At 36.2% G+C, this 23,589-nt stretch overlaps 1 protein-coding gene across 6 annotated transcripts in view; it reads left to right on the plus strand.

The window, feature by feature from the left end:
• LOC111504612 (uncharacterized) overlaps window positions 1-23,589 on the plus strand; it is a 49,016-nt gene that overhangs the window by 19,923 nt on the left and 5,504 nt on the right. For 3 of the 6 annotated variants that reach the window (XM_023159512.2, XM_023159294.2, XM_023159446.2), the window contains 6 exons: window positions 6,950-8,182; window positions 18,687-19,062; window positions 20,094-20,372; window positions 20,980-21,300; window positions 22,482-22,706; window positions 23,055-23,305. In XM_023159512.2, the coding sequence (XP_023015280.1) occupies window positions 6,950-8,182; window positions 18,687-19,062; window positions 20,094-20,372; window positions 20,980-21,300; window positions 22,482-22,706; window positions 23,055-23,305 (2,685 nt within the window). Of the gene's footprint in view, window positions 1-5,684; window positions 5,730-6,949; window positions 8,183-18,686; window positions 19,063-20,093; window positions 20,373-20,979; window positions 21,301-22,481; window positions 22,707-23,054; window positions 23,306-23,589 lie in introns of those variants that run through there. The other 3 variants (XM_023159369.2, XM_074184992.1, XM_023159582.2) reach the window with 2 other exon arrangements.

The following is a 23,589-nucleotide window of genomic DNA, read 5'->3' on the forward strand; positions in this document are numbered from 1 at the left end:
ACCACGTCAGACAGTATTAAAACATGGGATAATGTATGAGGTACCGGTTAAAAAATTATATGACCACAACATATCTTTCAATTCAGTTAATTATTTATTTTAGGTTGTTTTTAAGTTAAAGTTATCGCAAAGAAAATTTCGGGTATTGTAGTCTAAATCAGTTGAAATGTTTCATTTTCCTACTATTGGTATTACTACCTGGTAACCAGGTAGTAATTATTTTCAAGAAATTGAATAGAATTGACCGATACTTGATGAAATTTACCGTTAATAGTGCAAATCATACAATAAAATGTATCAATGAATTTTCAAGAAAGATTGTAAATTAACTCCTAAAGCAATATCATCGATTCTGAAAAGTGGTTGAAATTTCACGAAATGTTGAAGTGGAAGTTGCTAGATAATTTTTTTCAGTTATTTGCTAACCGATGGAAATATACGTAATATAAAAAAATAAAAATTTCGAAATAAAATTTCAAAACATTCATCTCTACCAAAGTACCTTCACCGTAGGTTCTGGTAAATGTAATAATGTAATAATCTAATATTCCATGTTCATCAGATAATACACATGAATTTCATGCAATGCCAACCTTGCATAAAATATGGCATACCTGAGTCTCATATTTTTAGGAGAAATGTCAATTCCAGCTCCCGGGATTAATTTATACCCTTTTACAAATACACTCTACCTGGCTGGCATAAACCTCAGTGGTGAAACACTTACTTTTTTCTGCACCATGCTTGAAATGAAAAATATTTACAAATAGAGGTGACAGAGTAGACAGGTAAAGTACATGTTGGAGCATTATCGAATACAGAGTGGACATTTTATCGAATATTGAAATATGCCTCAGAAAGGGTGTTGTCAAAATATGAACAATGAAATAGTAGTGACCATAAGGTCTGTACCGCAGACTATGTTCTGAATTATTTCATTTTGAAAGTAGTGATGCTAAAGAAATTCAAATTCCCAAACTTGCAGGTTTCTGTATGGTTGTTTAAAAGTGGTTGACGAATTCTGATTTGAAATCTTAGAAAAACTTTATCTTACAAAATGAAATCTAAATATTCGACTGTCTTTATTTAAAAACTAAATTCAATATATAGAAAAAGTAAAGATATACAAAACGTAAGGTTCAGAGCATAAAAAACAAATGTTATTAACGTTAAATAAATGGTCAATAATATAAACAAAAAGCTCGAGACAAGTAATATGGAAAGCAAATTGTAAGTTAGAACATATTTGGAACTGCGTTACTAAATGATGTGCTGCATGGTAACAATAGTTTTCTAATGGGGTGGTTTTTAGGGGTCTATTTTCAGGTTTTGTTGTTGCAGAAAAAAAGAACAAGTATTATTTATCAACAAAACTCGCTTAGTTTTGAAGCTGGGGACTTTTTAAGCAATGAAAATAGAGATTTTTTTTCAATTTCAAGCACTTCAGAAAAGGTTCTATAATTATCCCACGAAAAATGCATTGTTTTTTACGTGGAATGTTTCAATTTTGGCGATTATCGAATAAGAACCAACTACCAAAAAGCTATTACTGTATTTATATTGGATCTACAAATACCATATTGTATTCACCATTCTTTTTATTTTTTATAAGCTGCATGTCTGTCGAGAATAGTTTTTTCAGGAAAATACCTACTTTTTGAGTTATTTGCAATTTGAGTTATTGATTGAAAAATTGACAATTCCATTCGCTAATGAGTATTGACTTTTAGGTAAAAACTTGATAGAAGGGAATCTGCTTAGAATTAGTCAGTCTATCCTTTCCTAGATTTTTTCACCCCTGGATAAGAACAACCCCTGTTACAGTTTATTACCCTGCAAATTATTTTGCATATCGCTTCTCTTTGACAAAATTATACAGTGTCGTCGTATTTAACCCTGCAATGATTAGAACTAGTATTAATTTTGATCACTCAGTCGAACCAAGGCTGGTTGCCCTTCAAAAGTTGTTCACTATGAAACAAATGCACGAGTACGTCATCTCGGTGTTGCAATAAACCCACATTTTACCATAGCAATGGGTCTGACGACGAGAACAAAATGGCGGAGTTTATTGGAGTTCGGAGTCTCGATAACGAAGAGCCCGTGACACGACGACGGTCTTTGATTACAGAAAACAACTTTGCACCTGCATCGAATGCCGGTGCACTGTCTTGGGGGAGACCGGAGGACAGGAACTCACGCAAAACCACTACGTGTCGTATCTTGGAGAATTCCGAAGGGCGCAATCATAATTCTAGAACTGCAGTTACTTTATGAGTATCTGCTTTAGACTCAGCAGATGTCGGTATAACTTTCTCTATAATCATCCACCGGCGAATGACATGAAGGATCTTCACTTGGAATCTATTGAGAAAAATTCAAACAATGTTATGTTCGCTATTGCGTTTACCGTATTAATGAGTTTTTTGAAATTTCTTTCACATATTTTATGATTTCTAGGAAATGAAGTGTACTTCATCCAACTCGGTTGGTAAAAAGCGTTGTATTTCTGTTGTTTAAGAACAGTGTTTTGGATTTAGTTCTCGTTTACAATTTTATTGTAAACGAGAACACCCCAAAGTACTTGAGATATTCATCTCATTTTTTCAATGACAAAACACAAGCGCTACAGATGAAAGAGTTCTTCAACAGTTGTACTGCTTTGATTTGCAGCAGCATTTTGTTACCACTTTTAGAAACATAACACTCATGTCCTGGCAGTATATAAACTTTCAGTTATAAATAGGTCACCACCATTGATTTTTGACGGACATTGACATGCAGTGATTTTTTATGTTCTGCATAAGGAGTGCCAAACTTATTTTTCACCAACGTCCCCTTTCTTGAAGTATTCTCCTGTCTGAAAATGTTCTTTTTTCGTCCCCCTCCTCAGTATAAAGCCTGATGGCACTTTTTATAAAGTCTTCATTGTTTTCCATTACATAACATTGCGATTATTCCTCTGAAGTGAGACTAATTGCATGTAACAGATGGTAAATTATGTAACCCGTGATATTAGCTGCATCAGCAGTAATTTTCTGAAAAATATATTTCTTATGTATGTTCATTTGAACATGTTACGCAAAATTCCACCCTTTGAACAAATGTTAGAAACCGTACAGTATGCCAAAAGGGAAATTCATCAATTTTCCGCTTCCCTGCTCACCCCTATAAGTTTATAGTAGCCTACCGCGCTGTTGCCGATTGAAGTGAGCAAGCCTGCATCCATTTAATTGCCTTCATTCTGACGAGGAAGTTTCTACTTTATCTCGTGCAATATTATTTGGTCAGTGGCGTTCAATAGTTTTTCAAATCATAGTCGATCCAATTGCTTTTATTTCATATACAGAGAACTTGAAACAAGTTGCTTCTCGTAATAAAAACAGACAGTCCCCTGAATCAAGAACAGCATTTTAAGATTTTGTGAAATTTTATAAAAATAATAGTTTGAAGGTTGGAAAAACGTTTCAGCGACGAGGGGTTGATTTCTTGCAAGTATCAAAATTATGATATTCCTCTGAAAACCAACCAGATGAAAAACAATTTTTACTATGCTATAATTCCAAAATAGTAGGCACTAAATTCTCAGAAATGACTGACTTTTTTGCCTTGATCTGTCTCTTGCAGTGGCGTACGGAAATTATTCTGAGCAGATAGGGAAAAATGATGATAAAATATATAGAATCACAACCTTGACAACAATGTGTTCGTTTCACTGAAATACTATTTCTGAAATTTTAGTGCCTACTATTATGGAATCATAATTTTATAAACAGTTAGATATTTTTTTGATATTTTCTGTTTTAGGTGAGGAAACGTCTTGATCCAATCAATTTCACGATTCCACATATTACTTTTCGTTTCCAAATAGAAAGAGTAATACTTGTTTTAACGTTTTCATTCACAACCACATGCATACAACTATGTTACTATCATTAATATGAAGTTTGATATCGATGAATCACGGTAAGCACGCTTTTTAAAACATATATTATATACAGGGTGGACTAAACAATGGTAATTATTGAGAAAAGCCGTCCTGCATAATCGACACCCTGTACGTTGGAGGTATCGAACAGGAGATGATAAAATAGAAGTGACCTCGCTTTGGAAAAGATCACGTTCTCGCCGTTTTAATGGGTTCGCGCGAGCGACTCTTGTTCCGTACTATTTGCTCGGAGCTAATTATTCGTAATTTCAATTTAGACCATTGCTTTATCGACACTTTTTTAATGGCGAGACCGACGAATCGGTTGGCGTATACCAGGAAAGTTCTGTCGTAACATTTTTTATGTTACTGACGTAATACCTAAACATTGTCGCAATAATTACTCGTGTTTGATTTACAACGATACTCGTTCCAGCCGTCATCGATGCTGCGGGAAAAGTTGGAACAAAATCATTTTCCATCATTTGCAAATCTACAGAAACGATTTGGCAACTTATTGTTGGCTTTCTGCTCAAATTTTTTTATTATATTGTTGATCTACTAGGCTCTCTATAGCCTATAGGCCCAATATGGCGCGTTGGTTAAATTTTATTTTTGAAATAACTTCACAGAAGAAGTCGAGTATTGTGAGGTCATCAAACCTCAGGGCTATTCAATAGTTTCTTGTGTTTCTATTCATTTATTATACCTGAAACGTATACATTTCTTTGCAATACTTATACATTTCTTTACAAATGACATCATATTTTTATATAAATTCATAAATGAAATGATTCCTGAATATCTTGAAGATAAAATACAATTTCCTTTTACAAGCACAAGGTTTGAAAAGTTTCAATAAATCGCCAGTAGAAATAAAAACTTGTGAAAATTTTGAATAGAAAATTGTGTTCATTTTTATACAAAATAGCATTGGTTTTTCAGTAATAATTTAACATTTCAAAAATATTTATTTTGCAGTAAATTTAAATTATATCGGCTTTATGCAGTTTACTTTAAAATAATTAAATTATATGTTTTATATTGTTAATGGATTATATTGATTTGGTCATGTTATGTTATTTGATATTTAGTAGCTTTAGAGCTAAATAAACTCTCTATTAATATTATTACTATAAATATATTTATGAGCAGGTGCTGGATTTTACTGAAAATAACAATTCTTTCTATTCATGAGGTTGAGTTTATACTCTACATACTTGACCCAATTCAAAGAACCACCAATAAAGCAGAGGTTCTATAAAAAATTACAGAAAATATTTCTATTTTGTTCAGAGTAATTCTGATATATTGGGGTCCAAAAAAAATCAATAGGTATTTATAATGGATGAATTTGTGTTTTAAATGAATTCTCTGCACTGTACCTTACGTTAGATTTTCTTGAATCCTTGGCAAGATCTTATGTGAAAGAAGTCGCAAACTTATGTCAACTTTTCTTCAAAAGCATTAGCAAATCAGGTAACACCTAAGTTATACCTGAACGAAGTCTAGGGTTTGTTCAGAACTGATATAAATAATTTTAATCCTTTTGCATAATTATGGAACAATGGGTATGAGGTACACATCGATTCCGAGTGGTCATGATTCATTGATAGTATGATTTTTCCAAGTTGTTAGATATTTTGAGCATTCCGATTGGCTGACACAATTCAGGAAGGCAACATTATAGTAATATTTTATAGTCAGTCAGAGCTTATTGTTGGTAGAGTAGAGAGATCATTTCAAGAGTGTCCATTCAATAGATCCGTCGATGAAGGTGAAAATTGGAAATTGCCAGGAAGTAAGTGAAAGTTTTTTTTAATTAGAAACAATGTTAATCCATTCCAAGAATGGTTTACTTTTATTAGCACTCAACAATAAAATTCTTGCCGACTTATGATGTATGGGGACCAGCTATTTTATGTCAAACCAAATATATCATTGCTTTTATTTGATATTCTTTTTGGTATCGGACATGTACTAATTTTATTTAAAAAATCTGGAAGTTCTAATCTATTGCTTTAGAATAAAATTTAAAAAGTTTATATTTTTTCCAAAAACTCTTGAATTCTTTGCAGACATTTTTGTGTCTCTATAATTAATTAATTTTTAATATAATATATGGACTAGCTTTTAGCCTAGTTTTAAACTACTCAGACAAATCAAATGTATTTATTTTCAAGATAATATACACTTTATTGTATGACATAATTATTTCTAACTTTCAGCTATGCATTGAAATGCCTGTATTGTGTTATATTGCTTACTCAGATAAGAGTTCTGTATTTAATTTTTTGGAGAAAATACCAAGACATAAACTATAGTATTACAATTACTAATTTAAAAGTTCGAAGGACAAAATCATATGTTGAATAACATTTAAACGACTTCAAAGTTATGTGACGAAGCGAGCTTTTCTCAGGGACAGAATAGGTTATATAAACTTGGATAATATATACAAATATACAAAAGAGAAATATATTTTACTTTTATTTATTTATACAAGGATTGGAAAATGCCAGTTTATAAATTACATTGTCCTGGCTCTTGCAACAAGGATCCGTTGTGTTGCGTTTTTTGAATCGTCCATTTTGGCGGAGTTTCCCAAGTTTTTGCTAATACAAGCGGAAGCTATTCTCAGGAATACTCAACTGCTGTTGTATTCCTGAAGATATCTAACACTTGTATAAGCAAACCATTCAAAATGAATCGAAACATTTTTTTGATTGAAAGAAAATAATAAAATACCATCGAATTGTTTAGTATAAGGTGAGATACTTTTAGTAACGTACAATTTTGTTACTGAATCGAGTTAGAAAGAATTACTGACTAATATAAATTGCCACGAACCGAAACTAAGGCCACCGGAAAACGCGCGTCAAATCCGTCGTTCTCCGAAAATCCCGCGACTTTGCCTGCGCTATAACGAGCCCATTGTTTGAAGAACCGCGACCATGACAGCGCGCACCGCGGACTTCGCTTTCGCCCGACTTGTTAATAATATTTCTCGTCATGTTGCAGCAGCAGAAATTCCTGAAGCGGTCCGCGGACGAGCTCGATCCAGGCGGCGGCGGCCCCAGCGACAGTTTCGAGCCTCCCGTGAAGCTTCAATGCACGACGCAGCAGCAGCAGCACCAGAACCCAGAGGGTCTCACCAAGTTCTCCGTCGAAATCGTCCAGCAGCTCGAGTTCACGACCTCTGCAGCTAGCGCGCAGCCGCAGCAGATCTCGACGAATGTCACCGTCAAGACGCACGCGAACGCTTCAGTCAAGAGCGACGTTTCGTCCCCCAAGTCGACCAACCCTTCGCCGGCGCACCCCAAACCCAACATCGACGTCGGGACGCTCGTCGAGTGCGTCAAGCAGGAACCCGACAACGACTTCGCCGACTTGGATCAATGTGCCGCAGCTCTGGAGAAAGACGCGGCTGGAGGCTTCGGGGGCTTCCCCGATCTCATCGGCGACGACACCAACGACGAGATCATCTCCTCGGCCACCTTCAACGACCTCATCTCTGACATCAGCAACTACCCCGACTACGAGCTGATGAAGGACTTTGATTTCGATGACAAGTCCGAGAGCGGCTCCAAGCTGGAGGACGTAAAGGAGGCGTCGCAGCAGAGCCTTTCTGACGCCGGTAAGCAGCAACAGCAGATACCCACTCAGAGCAACTACTCCCAGCCGGTGTTCGACAAGACCAGGATGGCGACCGGAGGCGGCTACCCCAACATGGACTTCTCCAAGACGGAGCTGAGTCCGGCAGCGCAGACCCTCAAGCAGATGGCGGAGCAGCACCAGCACAAGAACCAGCTGGGGCTTTCGTTCGCCGGACCCAACGCGGCTAGGGTGCCGACAGCGCGTTCTCCTTACCCTGACTTCCCGTTCCAGACGGACTACGGCAGCCCCACCGCAGCCGGCTTCCACAAGGGCAGCCCCGGCTTCTCGCAGCAGCCCGACCTCATCAAGCAGGAGATCTTCCAAGGCGCTGATTTCGCCGACATGAAACGCAAGGGCGGCATCTACAAACAGCAGCAGTACTCGCCGTACGGCAGCCCGAGCAGTCACGGTAGTCCCGGATACTTGCCGCCCCCGCGCGCAGGTGCTGCTCCCAATCCCGGAGCCGGACCTTTCGGGGGAGGTACGCCGCCCAGGCCGTCTTCGGGGCCAGGCGGAAACAATTCCGGCGCTTCGGTGCAAATCAACCAGGCGCAGCAGTTGAACATCAGCCAACAGGGCCACGGACATACGATACAGGTTAGTGGGTTTCTGTTTATTTACTGTGTGGTTACTATGTCACTTTTTGAAGTTGAATCCATCATGATTAATCGTGAATATAACGACCTTGATCTTTGACACAAACATTTATACAGGTATTTTGTTAGACGTTTGTCATATTCTCTTGGACATTATCAAGGTTGTATATAAATTGCATTTCTTCTTACTGATCATTTGTTGCTTTACCTGCATCTAAAGTCTTCGTTATATAGCACTATTTTGATCAGGTGCCACCTACATGGACAGTGTAAATATTTCCCTTATGTGGTCCTCACTTTCTTGTCGAGCTATTTCCTGATCTCGTCCTGTACCATAAACTTTGGTACTACTAAGTAGTTTTTGTGGAGTTCGTAATCGGTGCCTTGGTACCCAGAATAGAAGCGCGCCAGTTTTTCCGTCTTTATGTTCCTCTTATCATTGATTTTTGAATGACTCGATTTTTTCTCACATATAGTTTTATGTGACTGTGTCTCTAACTATCTTTCTCAAAGAGTGACAATTGTCAACTATCTTGAATGTGTGTTCAAGAGCCATCAACGACATCAAAAGATTATGGTTTTATTTCATTAGCAAGGGTTTAGATTTATGGAGTGTTCTGGTCCGGCAGTTGAATGAAAAAAGTCTTTATTATTATTCTTAATCGCTTTTGTATCGACATACAACAACGCCGCAGACATCTGCATATGACGCTAGATCGCACATATTGCAATCGATGGACAGGTTGCGCCCGACCGTGGGCAGCGTTTTAATAGACCTTATTTATTGTTTAATTAAACTGATTTTAGTAACGGAGTGCCGATAATGGAAGAGGCGCTTTTGTTTCATCAAACAATCCGTTCACGCCCAGTCCATTCGAATTCACGATAGAGGACAATGAGCATGGATTTAGCGCCATTCATGAAAACATCGATGAAATATGATTATCTCCTTTTGTTTGTGTGAATATCCGTTGGACTTGCAAAATTGACTTTGCGATTTTCAAATAGACGAACGGTTGTGCTCTTAGCAAACATAAAAACTTGTCAGAGTTTAGAATTCAAGAGAATTCAGAGAAAAACAATTATGTTGTAACTTTTCTGTGTAAACTGATAGTTTTTAGAAACTATCAGTTATTGATAATTGACTGATTTAATTTGTGAGGAATACTCCCTAAAAATCTGTTTGAAATCGGAAACCATAGTATTAAACTGATGTTGAGGTATATTCAACCAACATTCAGGTTATTTTTATGCGTCTAACAAAAATAGTATAGAATTTTGAAATTGAAAAGTAACCAATTACAAAAACATTATTTTTCATAACTTTCGAGTGAAAATAATCCCCACTCATAGTTTGCTTGAGCAATCGTGTTCCTTTTCTCAAAAGGCGAAGCATGGAGCACTACTTCATTTTCCGGTTGTTGATTGTATATCGATCCAGTTCTAATTTTGAATCAGCCGAGGGTGAGAGTGAATGCAGCAAACAGTTACACTCTGCGAAATTGTCGGAAATTATTATTATTAGAGTTGATGAGATACTGGTGTTATCGGTGTACACGTTTTCAATTTTTCATCCGATGTTTTTCAGCAATTTTCAAAGTGGCATAAAACGAACATTCGAGCCGTATATAAATATGACCAGAGGCGTGCTGATAAAACATCCAAAACTCATCCTCCAATGTACAGCATATTTTCTATAACCTTCTGACCTACCTCTACATACAATACTTGCATACATCTCTGAATTTTTTCTAGAAAAAGAATACAACACCATTGAAAAACCCAAGATTTTCAAAACGAAGTTTCATAGTAGCAACTTAGGGTTAGCTTCGGAACAAAATTTTCAGATTTAGCCTCTAACTTCTCTTTTTATCCTTTTATTCTTTGGCTGTACCTTGAACGGACTTAATTGCATTCCATATGTTTTTTAATCGTCTGTGAATTACAGTTTTATGTTCTTTTGGAAAAGTGGGGTGCCTTAAAAAAACTTCAATTGTTATATACTTTTTCAACACTATTGACAAAATTTGGAATAAAAAACGATATACGGGGTGCAAATAGATTACAATAACAAAAAACTATAGTGTGATCTACTGAAAATCGTAATCATCGTATTATCAAGTCTTTTTTAATTCGTTTAATTTTTCAATGTGCATGTATTAGAAATCGATCAGACTTTTGTTTAATCTGAGCCGAACGAGTTATTCGAAATTGGTGATTTTTAAAAGCCCTAGTAATATTTCTTTGGATAATAAATTCCACAGTAGAAAGGGATTCCGTAACTGATCATAAAAAAATCTCAATGTTTCTTGACCAAGATGAAAGAGATATTTTCCGTGGCACTGCTTCCGAACTATACATAAATCCACCCAATAATTCACGAGTAATCCACGGAATCGTTTTGATTTCATTTTTTGTGCGGTTGTCTTTTAGGCTGATACTTCCCTGTTTTCCGGGCGCGGGCGTTTCGAATTTGTAGTCGGCGAGCAGACATAATTCCTGAGAATAAACGCGTCTGAATGAGAAAGGTCGAACTCTGAATTATTTAAAAGGATCGTGCTGGGACCACGAGTGGATGTTTACTAAACGTGAGTCTCTTTCCCCGCCAAGGAAGTAAATTTCAGGAGGGGTTGATCAGCAATAAAATAAAGAATCTAGAAGAACCGCAAATGTATTTCTCTAGATTCTAGCTGTACGCTCCGCGTAGATCTAGAGATTGGTTTTGACTTCCTACTTCCCATTTTAATACAACGAATGTATGTAGATACCAAATTGAAATGAAAAGTCCTTCAAAAGTAACTTCTATGCATGATCTATACATCTCTGTAACGTGCTACGAATCGCACGTATCTATAAAAGAGAGACAAGTCTTCAACCTTTCTTCCATGTTCCAGACTATCGAGCTTTATAAAGAATCAAAAGTTGCCGAGATGTATACAGTTTTCTGGTTCCGATTAGTGTTCCAATGAAGATGAGGAAGTAGAAAGTCAAAACCTTACTCATCCATGTTTGTGTTCATGATTCTCAAATTTTCATTCATTTGTGTAAATCACAGCCAGCATATACTTGCAAACTTTTTGGTAAGCTGTTTTATATGTATTCCATAATTTAATTTTTCATTAATGAATACGAGTATACCTAGCTTGTTTATACTTGACTCGTTCCCCAATTTTTGTATTGGTGTTACTAGCCTTGAATATAACAAAGTTTGTTTTGGTGGTATTCAGAAATAGCTGGCCCGCTCTGATTTTAATAAAAAATGCAGTGAGTGTTTCGTCATACAATAGCTTATAGATACGCCTGAAAAAGCTATTGTATACTACTTGAAATTGTATAGTTTCTTGATTCGAGAGTTTATTTTCGAAATAATTTTGGCGGTTTTGTCGTCGGCCCGTAGTGTTGTGGCCGCAGTGCATAATCAATAATGGCCGCGGCCAACTGGACGTTCGTCGTCCCGAGGGATACGATACCATCGCATCGGCGATACGTCCAAAAGGCAGCTCTGAAACTAAATACCCTCTTCTCTTAACATCGCCCTCCCGTTTCAACCTTCTTCCTGAAAAAATGTATCCCTTACGACGGAGATCAAAGTTCTAAAATAACGGCCGTCCAATTATTGGGACTGGAGTGTTAAGTCCAAAGGAGTCTTATCGTTTTTCTCTCTGGTGAAATCTCGAGAGTATATTGTTTCAATCTCGAGACAACATCAAAGTACGTTAAATTTTCATTTTTATGATAGGATTTCAAGTGTACGTCCAAGTGACTCCTTTTGAAATCTGCTGAAATCTGTCTATTTTTTCGTTCTAACCCGGGAAAAAAACTTAGAATAGATAATACATCGTCAAAAAAAAGGCTGAGAAGGACAATTTGTTTTGAGTTGTAATAATCAAGAGGTTTATCCCAAGTGCTCCAAGTTAATCTGTCAAAATGGGAACAAACTCATAATTTTTGATAATTTTGATTTTGTGGTAAGTCCTAATATATTAATTTTACTCGTGTGTGATGTGTTTGAAATTCTTAAAGGTACTTAACTAACGTTTCTAATTTGATGTTGATTAATGTCATATTCATCTAAATAGCTTTCTGATAACCACACTATAATATGTAACTATTGTTTCGAATAAAAACTATCCTTGAAAAATAGGTCTGTAGACCTATAAAAGAAAAAAATATAGTGAATCATCAGACAACTTCCTCCAACTTCTACCGAATTATCATATCTCAACCAATTCACAGAAACGTCAAACGCAGAATTTTTAAAATTATGGGGTTGCACGTATTTTGATAGATTGAGCTTAGCGTACGAGAGGTAAATGTTGAGATCATTTACAGAGAAAAGAAACGATACTCAACTGGATGTTCAATGTGTTCCATTTTTAATGGAGTCGTCCTCGAAACTTGTTTGTTGAAACTGCGACTACGATTAACTTTTGAGAATCACTTAGATACTAAAACTTGCTTTTGCATTTTCTTACTATCTTACGGGGGTAATAGAAATCATTAAAAGTCCATTTTAACAAAATATATCTATAGAAATTGTATTTGAAGATTTCGAAAGGTAATTGCGGAAGTCAGAATTTAAAATTTATTTTTTTATATAAAAAAACTCATGAATTTCAAAATGATGTTTTTTACAGAAAGTTTTTCTAATTTGTATTTTTTATTTTTCAATAACATATTGAAAGTTTTGATTCCCGAAAATCGAAGCTTATACCATACCAATAAATACTCAAATTAAAAGTGTAAACATCTGATTTCGATATTGATAACAAAATCAAAGGTATTTTTTCATCTGCAACATTTCCACTAATTTTTCATGATTTTTCAAACAGATGTTGTTTTGTGGTTACTAAATCTGAGTATCAATTTTATATTGATTTTTATTGATCTTATAATGGCCCCATGAAAGAGTGGAACCCAATGCCTGATAATTTTGAATATGATAAATGAGAATAACCAGTTCCAGTTTTGAGCGAAATAATTTCGAACGTGTCTAAATAAAACCCTTTTTGTCAATAAATTCAAAGAGTTGTCTTGGACTTTTCAAAAAGATCGAGGATAGTTGCTTATACACATATTCAGCAACAAGAAGTTATGATAAGAAAGAGAAGATTCCATAACCATGTCAGAATTGTGTTAGTGATATCTGTCTTTGAACCGGTTCTGTATATTATTTCTGAAGTTTATTTCATTACTTGTGGAGTGAGTTTTTACCGTTATCAAAATTTAATTGATTGGATCATATTCTCAATATCAAAATTTTGATGTGAAATATTGCTGAATATATTTTTTTTCGTTCTAGAATTTGAAATAGTAGTTTAAACAAGACCTTGTGTTATTCAACATAGTTTTGCTCCAAAGAAGCCCTAGACAAGAAAAGCAGATGGCTTGCAATGTGATCGTCAACATACATCGTCATTACCCTGTGGGACGAGGTTTATTGCATACTTGCGACATGAAAATGTAATGTTTCATCGCTCTCGCTTAACGAGTTCGTGTGATAATTATTCGTCATATATTGAGCAATTTCCTCAGCTTCGCCACGTTCGGGAATGTTTCATCTAGAAATTTACGATGCCGTTTGATGCACCGGGAGAGGCAATAATCGCGCTTCGGGCGTAAGCCGGTGCAACGATCTCTGGGAACGTGACCGCCGCTGCACACCGGCCTTCTTGTCGACACTGCTTTCTGTCAAATGCACTAGCAAGATGGTTTGGAGTCTGTTAGCAGTGCTGCCACACGCCAATTGTCACAAAATCCGGAGCTCCGGCTCAAAAAATCGGCTTTTATCCGCACGAAATTTTAAATTATAGGGCTGACAATGAATTCAATACCAAACTATTTCAAAATGTTGAAATTTCACATACAGCTCTGTAAAATTATAGTTATTTTTATAACTCGGAATGATTGTACTTGAATTGGAACAAGGTATTCTATTGTTTTTATTCAAACTGAGATGAAACAAAAACACAGCAACCCTTTATTTTGAACAAAAACAAAATTTAAATCAATCTCATTAAATGATTAAAAATATCAGAATCATCATTGTATACAGAAAACTATTCAAGAAAATCCACGAAAACAAAAATATAGACTTTCATCAAACTTAACAGATACGATACGTTTTTCAATTTATATCCCAGTCATTACACGTCTTTTCATTATTATTTGTCAAATATCAGTGTTGCCAATCATAGAACACCTGTTCTTTCTTATTCTGTAGAATTGTGGGTGATGGAACATATTCAATAAGGATTTCGTTAGAGAACGTTTATTTTTTCTATGTTGGGTACTTTGTCATTAGTGTTAATTGTCATATGTAGACGACTATTGTATTGTTCATTTTGGAGTTATATTTGCTCATTCTCTTCCAAAGAGTATTCTTAATATTTAATTGAGGTAATTGCGTTAGCAATCAACATAAGACTAATGACAAAGAAACAGAGTATCCACCTCCAAGTGGAATCCTCATATGATGTGGTCTATTGAATTATTTTAAAGTAGGTCAAACTGGTGTTAAAATACAGAAAGTAGACATGTCATTGGTTATCAAACTGACAATGACTATGCAACACTTCTAAGTCCCCATTTGCAGTTTAATGTTTCAAAGCACCCACCATGAAATACCATGGTATTCAATTGCCACGTATCTTCTACTATCTTTTATCAACTGTAAGTTCCTAAAAACAATTTCGACAGAAGCTTCCGCAAATGACAAATTTCAAATTGGGAAACATACGAGTACATGTATATAAACTAGAGGAGTTTAGCCCCAGTACTCATAATTATATCTTAGTACAAGATATAATTATTGTTACGTGATGCAAAAAAGCGACAAACGAAGAACATCTGATTTACCAGAATTTTCCAGTGTTATCCAATTTTTAGAATTATCCGCCAAGCCTTTAAATATCCTCGATTCCGATAATTATCGGGACAGTGGCAACACCGGGGGTTATTATCTTGGTGCGACAGTGGCGTTCGACGGAAGTCGTCATTCTACTGCCTCAACGGGTTTCGGAGATATAAATCTTGAAATATTGTTTTCTTCGGTGCTCGGTGAAGTCAACGAAACGGTAATTTATTCCATCTTTTCATCTTTATTTCAAACGTACCTTCTCTATTAGGAAAACGTGATTAAGTCGCAATTCATAAAAATTTCACGAATTGTCTGATGTACTTTTGTAAACTTGAACCTTTCTTTCTTAGCTTGAAACAATAATCTCTAGCTTTGTTTGATCAAATGAAAGCTGCTTCAAAATATTGTAGCTTCTGAAGTAGGAAGTAGATTTCTCATTATTTGTCTCTCATTTCAGTAAAAAGTTTACTTAAAACGAAACAGTACCTAAATATTATTCTGAAGCATTGACGATAGATTGAAATAGGTCCAACTCAAACTTTGATAACGAAATGAATGTGAAAGAGAAATTATCTCCACGATGTAAATTCAAGACGGCTTCATCATCTTTCAACTCAGAAATATTAAAATTCAAAATTAGTTCCAACCACCGTATACACAGTTTAAATCAAGAATTGTTTGCATCTACCATTATTATTGTCTTCTGTTCTGGCGAAATACAGTTCCTCGAGGAACCGTATTTTGCCTACCTTGATGATAGTTTGAAAAAATCTATCGAACGTATCCTCTACGTTGTTCCCGTGTAACATTAGTTTTTGGGTTTCCCCACATTTCTTTAGATTAGATAATAAGCATGAGACACATGTAAAATAAATTAGCTTCTGTCAATATATAGCTTGCCTTCCAGAATTGAAGGATCTTTCTTACCTTCATGATCTTCACCAACTTTTGCCAATTATTTTGTATTAGTAGTTCTTGAAGAGCGTAAACATCAACTCATATACTGTATTTCAAATGATAAGTAATTGAATTATAAATGCAAGGATTAGAAACACTCTGTACCGTTCGAGTGGAGTCCATCCATCCGGCCTTAATTCCTGTCTCCTTCCATCGACAGCCAGCAAGTCCGTAGCATATACTTTTTCTGGAATCTCACTTAACGTGATGCTTTTCTATAACAAATGACGCAATACGGGCATCGGACGTGGATGTATTCCCCTGGTCGTCGATCACCTCGATCAAATCCGATGCGAAATTGGTGTGGAGCCACTCTCGGACGTACTTATTCCTCGTGAGTGATCGCCCCGTTCCGATATACTGCGATAGTATGCCAGAACGGATAGGGGCGATTTGCAGGGAAATTGTCATTTATCACCACCTGAAGACCTCTTCGCAATGAATGGATATGATGAGATGATGCGCACGATTTTCTGAATACTACCAAACAAATCGAATGTAGACATTTCTACCGAAAGCTACGGTATTAGCGAAACGCATCTAAAAAAAAAAATTCTTGTGAAAAGTGTCTAATTATTATCACGGATAGTATTATTAATTTTCATAAAGTAGTTTCCTCCCTCTTAACGTGCCGTTCCTCCCTCTTAACTGTTGACTCGGTCGTGTCTAATTTGATAGTAACGAAAATCTCGCTCATGAGTGATGGAACACCCTGTATTTTATAGCGTACTTTCTCGGATAACCAAAGGCTCTCTCAGATATCATTTGAAAATATATATTTTTCCCTGTAAACTTTGTTATGATGAACTCATAATTAACCTTTGAAACTGGAACAGTACTTATGCAATTGTATTCTTTCCGCTTCAAGGATTCCGTCTAAACCAGTACCACATACCTGACGAGATAACTTACCAGGTGGTGCTGATTGTTTTCAACACGACCTGATTCCTTTATTGCTCTCAATGCAGATTACAAATACACGACTTTGAAATTCGCTAACACTCAATCGCTGCTTCGTTTTTTTTATCCAAGGTAGCTAAAAACGTTAATGTATTCTTTGCCTCGAGATGATAAGCTATTGTTTAGTATCCTGCTCGAAACCTCGATTGATTTTTTGGAACATATTATCGAAATCAGTCCGCTCATAATTCTCAATTTGCATTGTTTGTTCGTTTCGCAAAACGAGAATGTGTTCATATTGATACGTGACAGACACATCACAGACTACTTACTGCTACTCGTGGGAAAATGATACGCTTCCTCATTCAAATTGATTCGAAACCGTTATATAGCAAAACTGACACACTCTGCCATGTAATTTATAATGCAAAGGCACTTGGCTTCTTCGCTACCGGGTGAATAATCTGAGATTCGTCAAATTATCTACTTAAGATATGAAATTATTTTGATATAAAATTTCACTTACGTGGAACACCAATATCCTCGACTCTACTCTAGTCACGATGACAGGTCGGATACACTTTCATACCGTTAGTTAATTTAATCACAGCCACAGAAATTCCATTCATTTTAAAAAATTAATATTTTTAAGAGATATTTGTTTTTTAGAAAAAACTTTTTGGCTTTCCAATGTTATCTAAAACGGTGCTGATGAGATTATAAAACAAGTTGTCCCGAAACTCGAGTACAACATTCAGGATTCTACAGGTCCATTTACTATTTTATATCGATACTCGTTTATGCATTACGTTGTGTAGAGTTCCTATGTTTCAATTACACAACAAAGGCTTTTGATCATAAACTGAATGAGATAAAAGTGATTTTGGACTAATTCAATGTTCATATGAAAGTCTTGAATGTAATGTTCATGTGAAAGTAGTTGTTTACTCTTCCAGTTTGTATCCGAAAGAAATTTTTGTGCACGATCTTCATATCGTTATGAAAAGTTTTCATTGTAGTTATTTTCTTTCGGACTTTCTTGAGCAGTTTTCCAAATTTTTTATTTATTGATGTAGATGTAGGAAACCAAATATTTTTTTCAAAAACAAACCGAATCTTTCCTAAAAGTATTTTTTTTACAATATAATTTAAAAGGTTTAGGTCAATAAATTTGAATAAAAAGTTGTTCACGGAAACTTAGACGTGAACATTATTAGATTTGTCATATTTTCAAGGGGATTTTTTTTTTAACTTTTTGGTTTCAACCCTTGATTCACCTCGTTACTTTAATGTTCATATACAAAGTGTAAGGTGAAATTAACGAGAACACCTTAGTAAAAATAACTTTAACCAAACAAATTTACATTTTTTCAATTTATTAAATAATTCTTGCAACATCTGGCTCAAAAAAAGGCTTTTAAAGAAGCATACCACCACTTTGCCCAGCTTATGGTGGTTGCATCCCTTTTTGTCTCATATTTCTTTCATTGTTCACCCCTCCTGCAAATGAGGAAATCTTCGAAAGGATAGTGTTTGCATAGACGACAACTTCCTGCCGGAGCCATTCATCTGATTGATCTCTATTGTTACCTCACGCAATTTACAAGACTTAATGAATAAATGTTTCTCAGTCAAATTAAATACCTTTTTGGGATCTCTTGCCCGTAAATAAATGTTGAAAAAGAATTGTCATTACCGTTGTTTACTTCAATTTACTATCTTGAGAAATACTGAGAATACTGTTAATTGTTATTATTATTTTAACCAATCACGTAACTTGACGTTCCAGGTATCCGCCGGCCAACATGTCCACCTCAGTGGCGACCTCAAAGGCAACGTTTCGATCGCCGCCCAGCAGGGCATGCATTTCAGCCATCACTCCAGCCAGAACGGAGGCGTATCGACCTCACAATCTTCTTCTACCAACAACCAGCAACAGCACCATCACCAACGGTCGCAGCAGAGCCCTTTGGGGACGCCCCAACACCAGAATTCCCCAATGCACAACAGCATGGGTTCCCAGAACTCGATGAATCATCAGTCGGGATCGCATTTAGGTGGCGACATGCACCCAGGCAGTCAGCAGATGTCCGGATCGCAACAGCAGTCCGTTGGGGGTGGAATCCAAGGGATGGGCGGTATGCCCGCCTCAGGAAATATGCCGGGTAAGTTTCATTTTTCTCGGGCAGGAACTGACGAGATTTTTATGTTGAATTGTATCCAAAGTTACTTTACTATTACTTGTGGACCGATTTTCATGATTTTTTATTTGTCTCCTCCTGGAATAGCAGAATAATTCCTGAAAGATTGAAAAAACTCAATGCAATTACACTGTGATATTTCGAATCATTCCACTGCAGATGAAGAAGAAATTGCACGAGAAGAGCGCCGTATTCAGTGTTGCCAGGTCTACTATTTTTGAAGTAGATCTCATGTTTTGGCTTTTGAGTTCTGTTATCCTAGTGACTCAGTTTACTTTCTATAATGTATTGTCATTATTATAATTATCACATGATTGTGAAAATAATATAAACTGAACAAATTAGAATTTGAGTCGGAAAGTGATCTTGCATAAGTTGTCATGTGTAAAACCAACAGCTCATCAGTTGACTATCATTCATCTATAAAATCTGAGATTTTTAATTGAAAACATTTTTTGTTTGTTTCCATTCATTTCTTATTATATGTTAGATGCTGATAAGAGGGAGATAAAAAATGCTTAGATGATCATTTATACGTTAGATAAATACAAAATGGTTAAATCGAATATTATGGTAACCGTAATTCATAATAAAATAAAGATTATAATTTTTCAAGGGTAAATCAACAGTATCTGTTCTTCAATGAATTATCGAGGTCAGAGTTATCATTTGCAAAAGTAGCAGGAGGTTGGCGCCATCTGAGAGACTGATTTTGAATCTTAAAAATACTTTGAAGTGTTATTGAATCTATTGAGGCTTGATGCGATAAAAATACATTATTAAAATGAATATTTTGATTCAACATTCATATTTAACCGGTTTTCTAAAGTGTAGCGTTTTGCCAACTCAAAAAAAATTGCTTCCCAAACTTCACAGAAAAAACCCTGCAGATGAAGCTCGTATAATCACTTACAGACCGATTTTGGAATATTTTTTCCCCAAAAATGCCTTTACAATTCTCTACTGCTATTATTTTACTCAACATTTTTTTGTAGGATCTGAAAGCATGTCCGGCAACATGGGCATGCCCAACATGGGACACGGCAGCGGCATGAGCGGACTTAACAGTAACCTGGGCGGCCCTGGCGGCCTGCCGTCCAACATGTCCGGCAGCATGGGCGGCGCCGGAGGAATGCCCGGTAGCATGGGCGGCATGCACCCCGGCATGCATCACGTTGGCGGCATGGGCGGCGGCCATTCTGACACGTATTCTTTGTCTCAAACGCAGACCATTAACTTCACTCAACAATCTCTGCGAAGAGCTGGTGGACCAGGTGAGTTGAGAAGTTTTTTATGATTCGATCATGCAAAGAAATATACTGTGTGAAGTTGAAATTTACTTTTGAATGTCCCCATAAAGTCTATGTAGAGCAGTGAAATGTGAGATGGTCTTCTAGTATATCATCTTCAAGTTGCTGAGTGATTTAAGAGTTAGGAATTAGTTTTAGTGATTGGAAAGAGTGCTTGTTTTTGCATAACCTTTTGAACTCAGACTGGTTAGAGGCAAACCACCTTTCCGAGCAGATTAGCTGGAGACAAACAACCCTTTTAAACAGATTTATCTAGAGAAGAAAACCTTTTTTGGGCAGAGCATCTGAAGGCAAACAATCTTTCTGTAAAGTTTATTTGGAGGCAACCTTCCCGGACTTTTTCTGTATATTTTCTGGAGACAGCTTTTGTCATCAGATTATCTAAAGATAAAGAACCTTCCTGGACGAATTCTCTGCACACAAAACACTTTTTGTGTTATTTGTAGGCGGTGTCCCATACAGTGCATTCAAATTTCTCTGTTTGTCAACATTATGCGGAACAATTTTCTTGTTTTTGAAGATAATTGAATAAAATATTGTTCCAAATTGTTCATTATTATTATATTTGCAGGAGTGGGCAATCCGATGGGAGCATCGGTCCCTATGGGCCCGGGACCAATGCCTAGTCAGGGCAACATGGGACCAAGACTGCTCAATGCGGCACAGCAATCGCTCGAGCAACAGAAACTTCTTCACCAACAACAGCAACTGATGCGTGCTCAGCAACAGCAACAGGCCGCCATGCAGCAGCAACAGCAGCAGCAGCACATGGTTCGTCCACCGCCCCCCGAGTACAAGGCAAGCGCCGGTATGATGCAAGGAATGCAGCCGAGATACGCGGCCACGCCGCCCAACATCAGGCGGATGCCACACCAGCCGATGCCGCCCTCCGGTAAGAAAAATTATCTGTATTCAAATTTTTTATTATTTGACTATGATTGTTATGAAGTTAGTTTATTGTCCATGTTGTATATCAAAAATATTCTCTGTTTATAACTACCAACTATATCTATTACTGCGATGGGAAATGGTCCTCCTGACGAAAATCAAGTAGTTTTCATAAAAGAGCTCTAAAACAATGCATTTTAAACGTATCATTTCAACCTTTTTCTTAAAAAAATTATTTAAATACTTGAAAAAGAGAAATGAAATAATGCATTCAACATTTAAAGGGATTCGTTTCTATTTCACCATTTGGCAACATCGGTTATAGCTAATAAAGGACAATGAATCTGTTACCTGTATGAGACAAACAAAGATGACATATTTTAGAGGCGTGCTGTTCTGTTTACTTATGTTCCGAGTTCCGAGACATTCTGTGACATATGACATTTTGTGCACCTAATCTATCTACCTCTATATAAATAAATAACAAAACAACTGTTGTTTATGTGGTATTGGACTATAACTTATATTTTGCCTTAATTTGACACTATTGACATGATTCTTCTTCTTCTAGCATACTACTAACCCGAACTCCGATCTAGCATTGTAGGCGCTGTTGCCAATATGTGAATTAGAAACAAATCCCTTTAAAAATTAAAACCCAACATTTGAAACATCAATTTGAATACTTTTCCAAGTGAATTTGAAAAACTTATGAATTGTTTTTGTTTTTGTTCAAACTTGCATTTGCTGTAATAACCCAAATTGAAGTACATTCCCCATTGGAGCTACATACCCAGAGGTACATTAGATACAAATATTTCAACTGCTGTTTCACAACACTAGCCGAAAGTAAATATTGTCAGAGAAATTGATTAACCCTTGTAGTATATGAACACTCTGTATACTTCTTTTCCATATATTTTTATTGCAATGGTAAAATAATCAAATAAGTATTGTAAAATTTTTACAAGTAAAGTTATATGTTAGGGATTCATTCTCTTATTTCTTCGAAAGTCTATTACAACCATTGAATTTCAAATTTAAGAATTTTGATCAATAATTGACAATTCACCTCCCCACTTATTATATTTGAAAAAAGTGATTTGAACTGTTTTTTTCAATCAAATCTTGACATTCATTCGTGTGAGTTTCTTCGCAGATGACAATGATATGTTCCTATTGCAGGTCCGATGATGCGTTCCAATATGTTCCTGCTGCCCCAACAGCAGCAGCAGCAGCAACAGCAGCAGCAGCATCAATCGCAGATGCAACAGAGAACAGTGATGTATGCCAGACAACAAGGTCCTTTGCCAGGACTGGATCAGCACAACAGCAGCGAGTGGAGGCATCTGCTCATGGCCCAACAACAGAGCTCCAATTTCAACCCCATGCGACCCAATTTCCAACAAGGTACTAAACATTTAATTGATGGTGAAGAATAAGAAAAATAAATACTATTCTGAATTTCATTAGTTCAGATTTTCTTTGTCTAATATTATATAAAATGATTTGAAAGAACTGAAAAAGGGGATTGAAAATGAATAGCCGAAAATGACAACTATATTAAGCAAAAGAACCTGAAATGAAATAATAGTGAAATAAAATACAAGTAAAAAACCCGAAGATGAATGTGAACACCAACAACCGAAACGTCGTGAAGTAACTTGGCTTGGAATCTCTTAATTTTTTATTTTTGTTCAATTGCTCTATTTGTTTTGAAGTTTTGATTTATTAACATTACTTCCATTTCTCCAACAGGTTTCAACGTAAACTCGAACAATATCCAGCAAATGTCCGTTCTGCAGCACCAGCAGCTTCGAAGCCAACAAGGCATGGTGTCTGGCAGCCTAGGCGGCCAGCAGAGCTTAAACCAGGGACTGATCCAGGGGCAAGTTTTGTCGCAAAACAACAGCCCGATGACTCAAATGAACAACATGAATCAAGCCATGTTGCACATGCAACAGCAACAGCAGCAGCAGCAAAACCTTATGCAGCAACATAACTCGCACGTAAGTACAGCTCGTATATCTTGGAACGCCTGATTTTTCGAAATACTAATTGAGTTACTTGCAATTATTTTTATGAAGATACATGAAGTGAAACTCTATTGAAAATATTCGTATTTTACCAGTCAATGGAGATGTTCCTCCTAACGAAAATCAAGTAGTTTTCATAAAAGAGCTCCAAAACAACGCATTTTAAACTTATCATTTCAACTTTTTTCTTAAAAAAATTATTTACATACTTAAAAAAGAGGAATGAAATAATGCATTCAACATTTAACGGGATTCGT

The sequence above is a fragment of the Leptinotarsa decemlineata genome, unplaced genomic scaffold (genome assembly GCF_025532065.1).
Source record: "Leptinotarsa decemlineata unplaced genomic scaffold, Ldec_3_MD MMD2_tig00026361_RagTag_RagTag, whole genome shotgun sequence".
Taxonomy (NCBI): Eukaryota; Metazoa; Arthropoda; class Insecta; order Coleoptera; family Chrysomelidae; genus Leptinotarsa; species Leptinotarsa decemlineata.